The following is a 5,387-nucleotide window of genomic DNA, read 5'->3' as shown; positions in this document are numbered from 1 at the left end:
ACAGAGTTTTCCTCTATCATAGACAAAATGATGTGTGGCTCTAGTCTGTAGGGGCGCCCCATATAGACCCTAAAGTATCAACTGCATGCTACTTTGCCACAATAACAAGCAGCCAATACCCCAGACAGTGAAAAAAATACACTACCAAAAATACAAATAAAATACATGGCTGTGAACAAAAAACAAGAGTAGCAAAAAGCCTCTAACGTAACACTAACGTGAATACTTCAGAACATAGAACAAGGACCAAATGTCCGCAAAGAAATGTAAAAGATAAACGGCTAAATTACAACCAAACAAATAAAACCAAACAAAATAAAAAGAGTAAATGGCAGTGAACATAAAGCAAGTGTGACAAAAAACATCAAAACGAAACCCAAAAGTAAAAACAGAACATAATCCAAAGACGTAAAAGAAAGAAGGTGGACCAAATGTCCGCCGAAGTAGGAAGTGGGGGACAGGAGGAACAAGGACTCAATAACAAATGACTACATTACAAGCAGACAAATAAAAAGCAAAGAAGATAACCGTAGAGAAAAAAGGAAGCAAACTACAACTGTAAAGGAGGACAAAAGTCACGGGAAGGGGGAGTCGAAGAGGTGCATTGGGAGACCGCTTTCGAGAAAGGAAGTCGGCCAAAAGCCAACTGGTGAACAAACGACAGGTCGAAAAGAAGCAGACGGAGAATAGAAAACAGAACAGAGGAATTAGCCTGTGTTACTCCTCGTGCCTAAATAAATAGGGTTGAGGTCAATGCACCTGTTTATGCAGTTGCTCTTAGTTTCCCATGCTTCCAAGAATAGTCTTTTCTTTTTGTTATTTTCTTTGTGTAGAGTTGTCACTCCATCCCAATCAATCATGTGTTGGTGTTCTGTAGTGTGTTTGTACAGGGCCGATTTCGGATCTTCTCGCCTAACTGCACGTTGGTGTTCTTGTACTCTAATGGCTAATTTCTTTTGTGTTTCTTCTACGTATTTCGTTTCTCAGTCCGTGAAGCTTATGCGGTAAACTACACCGGCCTGTTGTGTAGGTTCTTCGGTGTCTTTTACTTTGGTGAGATTTCTGTGTAAGGTGTTGAGGGGTTTGTGTGCTACTTGTATTCCTTTGTCACGTAAGACTTGCAGTAACCTCTGAAGCTCCTTTGATGTAGGGGATAATGACTCAAGGTGTGATATGTGGTCTCTGTTGTGGGGTGTCGGTGGGTCGTGCTTTTGTCCATTTCCGTATGGTACGGCTGGGATAGCCGTTGTTCCGGAAGACCTGTAAAAGGTGTTTTCTTTCGGCCTTCTTGGATTCTACAGAAGAACAGACTTTATCTGCTCTGTTCCATAAAGTCCTGATCACACTCCTTTTGTGGCAATCTGGATGCTAGCTATCAAAGTCCAACAGTCTATCAGTGTGGGTGGGCTTTCTGTAGACACTTGTACCAAGGGTGTCACCTTCGCGTTTGTCGCAGACGTCCAGGAACGGCAGTTGGAAATCTTTCTCCAGTTCCATTGAAAATTGGGATGGCCGGTTCAATACTGTTGATGTAACTGAAAAAAGGCTCCACGTTCTTCCTGTCCAAAATGGCGACATCATCGACGTATCTAGTCCACAGTTTAAGCGAAGAAGGCGCAGCACTTAGAAAATGAGCTTCCAGTCGTTGCATCACTACTTCAGCCACCACAACTGAAATAGGCGATCCCATCGGTGTGCCCTTACGCTGGTGGTAGGTGTGATCCCTGAAGCGGAAGTATGTGGAATCAAGGCACAGGGATATGAGTCTCATGAGTTCTGACACGGAAAGTTTCTGGTTATCCAAGAATCCCCGGTTCTCCTCCATGGCCGACTTCAGCGCGCTTTTAGCCAAATCTCGTGGGATGGACGTATACATGGACTGAACATCGAAGGAAACCAAGACATCCCCTCTCCTTAAGTTAAGTCCTTTGATTCTTTCAATGAAGTCAGCTGAATTCTGAAGCATATGTGGTGAATCGGTCACTAGAGGTCTGAGAAGTTTAGCCAAGTACGAAGCAAGATGGTATGTCGGAGAATTTCTAAAAGCCACTATGTCGTTTGTTCCTGATTCTTCAGTGTGGACATTTGGTCCATTTCTATTTACATCTCTGTCCTGTTGTTGTTTACTGTGTGTCACCTATGGTTACTTTTGCTTCGCTTGTTTTATGTTCACAAATATGTAACTTTTATTTGAATTTTATTTTATTCTAATTGGTATTTAATTTGTATTGTAATGTATTTTTTATTATTGTAAGGTATGCTTTGTACAATTGACTGAAAGGGTGAACCTTTCCCAGGTTTACAATTTCGGCGATTCATAAGGAGTTCATATTCTTGTAACAGTTATACCCCCTGACGACGATTCCTGGACTTGAATCGAAACGTCGGGCAAATAAACCCTTCAATTGAATCTGGTGTTTACAGTTTTCCATTATATATGTATATACATACATATATATATAAATATATATATATACATATATATATATATATATATATGTATATACATATATATATATGTATATATACATATATATATGTATATATACATATATATATGTATATATATACATATATAAAACAAATATATATATACACATATATTTATATGTATATATACATATATATATATATAAGAAATATATATATATATATATATATATATATATATATATATATATACAGTATATGATGAAGTGCGTAAGACAGAATGAGTGGAAGGGAGGTGAGGTAAACACCAGGAACCGTTGGAGTTTACCTCACCACCCTTCCACTCATAAATATATATGTATATATATATATATATATATATATATATATATATATATATATATATATATATACATATATATATGTATATATATATGTATATATATATGTATACACATATATATGTATATATATATATGTATATATATATATAATATGTATATATATGTATATATAAATACGTATATATATATATGTATATATACATATATATATATTTATATATATATATGTATATATATAAATATATTATACATATATGTAAATATATATACATATATATATACATATATGTATATATATATATATATATATATATGTATATACAGTATATATAAATATATATTGTACATATATATATATATATATATATATATATATATATATATATATATATATATATATATATACATATACATATATACATATACCAAGGCTTTTTCCCCCTTACAAGGGAGGTAGCCAAAAAGGAAGTGTATAAAATCATTCCCACCCATTCCATCCCTGAATACACTCCACACCCCACCACCCTCCCTCTCATCTCAGCACCTCCCGGATGACGGGTCATCCCTGCACCCTGTCCACTGCCCTGGGTCAGAAGCAGTGTCGCAAGACACAGCAAGGCCGCTTCATTTAAATCGGCGTCCCCCCTCTCCGTTCCACCCATGCATAAAAGGAGAAGACGGGGAGAAATCCCTTCGAGCTGCGTCAAATTTTGCTTACACATACTACCTCACCCCCTATCCCCCCGCCCATTCCACCTCATGCATCACAACACCATCCATATACAATCATTCTCCATTCACCCCTGTCTTCTGTCCTCTCCCGTCCTTCCTCAACAGGCATTCTCCTCTTCCCCAAAGCCCCCTTCACCCCATCCATCCACCTCATCCTAGGACGTCCCCTCATGTTCACTCCCTCCACATCTGCCTTCCATATTTCTTTTACCAGCCTTTCTTCACTCATCCTTTCCATGTGTCCAAACCATCCAAATACACTTTCATCAACCCTATCTCCCAACTCCCTTTCCAACCCCGTTCTCCTCCTCACCTCCTCATTTCTCACTCTATCTAGTCTAGTAACCCCCATCATACTTCTCAGACACCTCATCTCAAACACATTCAATCTCCTTCTCTCTTCTTCTCTTATGTTCCATGTTTCTACCCCATACAGTAATGTTGGCACAATCACTCCTTCATACAGTCTCATCTTAGCATCCATTCCCAAATGTCTATTCCTCATTACACTCTTTAATCCACCAAGGCATTTACTCGCTTCTCTCAATCTACATTCTACCTCCACCTCCACTCCACCTTTTCCTGCCACATCTGCACCCAAGTATCTAAAACTATCCACTTCCTCCAGTCGCTCTCCCTCAATGCTCACTTCCAGTCTACTGACACCTTCACCCCTTGTACATCTCATCACCTTACTTTCACCTACATTTATCTTTAGCTTTCTTCTATCACATACTCTCCCAAACTCTGTCACTAACTTCCTCAATCCCTCCTCCGATCCTGCCACAAGCGCAGTGTCGTCCGCAAACAACAGCTGGCTCACCTTCCACTTTTCTCCATTTTCTTTAACCATCTCCAATCCCTGACCCACTACCCTTGCATTTACCTCTCGCACTACCCTATCCATTTATAAGTTGAACAGCCAGGGCGACATAACGCATCCTTGATGAAGTCCCACCTTTACCTCGAACCACTCACTCTCTCCATTTCTAATCCTGACACAAGCTCTACTACTCTCATAAAAACTCTTGACAGCTCCTAGAAGCTTTCCTCTTATCCCATATATTTGCATAACCTCCCACAGTGCCTTTCTGTCTACCCTATCATAAGCCTTTTCCAGATCCATAAAAGCCCAAAAAACATCCTTCCCCTTTCCTATAGCTTTCTCACATATCTGTCTTACCACAAAGATCTGATCTACACAACCTCTACCTGTCCTAAATCCACACTGTTCCTCACCAATTACTCCTTCTGTTCCTCTCCTAATCCTCTCAATCAAGATCCTCCCTTAAGCCTTCCCAACTACACTTAACAAGCTAATCCCTCTGAAACTACTACATTCACACTTGTCCCCTTTTCCCTTGTAAAGTGGAACTATACAGGCACTCCTCCAGTCCTCCGGCACTCTACCCTCTCTCCAGCAAACATTGAATAACCTCACCAACCAGTCCACCATCACTGTACCTCCTTTTTTTAGACATTCTGCATGGCATCCATCCAGACCAGGTGCCTTACCTGCTTTCATCATCTTAACAACTGCCTTCACCTCATCCTTCCTTATTTCTCCTCACTCATCACGTTCATTTTCTTAGCATCTCCCACTGGAACTATCTTTCCCTCCCTATCCTCCTTCACATTTAGCAACTCCCTAAAATATTCTGCCTATCTTCCCCTTACTGCCTTCTCTTCCATTATCATCTCTCTATCTGCACCTTTTACCTTTTCTTCTCTACTTGATTCGCCTCCTCTTCCTCTCTTAATTTCTTTCCAAAACATCTTTTTATTACTTTCAAAATTTTCTGTCATACTCTTACCCCATTTCACATCTGCTCTCCTCTTTGCCTCCTTTACCTTTTGCTTTACTTCTCTTTTCTTTTCTTT

General features: G+C 39.3%; 1 protein-coding gene across 1 annotated transcript in view; it reads right to left on the bottom strand.

Annotated features, from left to right (window-relative positions):
• Positions 1 to 1,524: 1,524 nt before the first annotated feature.
• The window catches only part of LOC143022851 (uncharacterized), a gene marked incomplete at its 3' end in the record, with an annotated part of 5,757 nt that continues 1,894 nt past the window's right edge, over positions 1,525 to 5,387 (bottom strand). The window contains exon 2 of the mRNA XM_076181234.1: positions 1,525 to 2,070. Within this exon, the coding sequence (XP_076037349.1) occupies positions 1,525 to 2,070 (546 nt within the window). The remainder of the gene's footprint in view (positions 2,071 to 5,387) is intronic.

This window comes from Oratosquilla oratoria, unplaced genomic scaffold, assembly GCF_046742065.1.
Source record: "Oratosquilla oratoria isolate Oo_2021 unplaced genomic scaffold, ASM4674206v1 SCAFFOLD204, whole genome shotgun sequence".
Taxonomy (NCBI): domain Eukaryota; kingdom Metazoa; phylum Arthropoda; class Malacostraca; order Stomatopoda; family Squillidae; genus Oratosquilla; species Oratosquilla oratoria.
The sequence above is the reverse complement of the archived record's forward strand: the minus strand, read 5'-3'. Positions and strand labels throughout refer to the sequence as shown.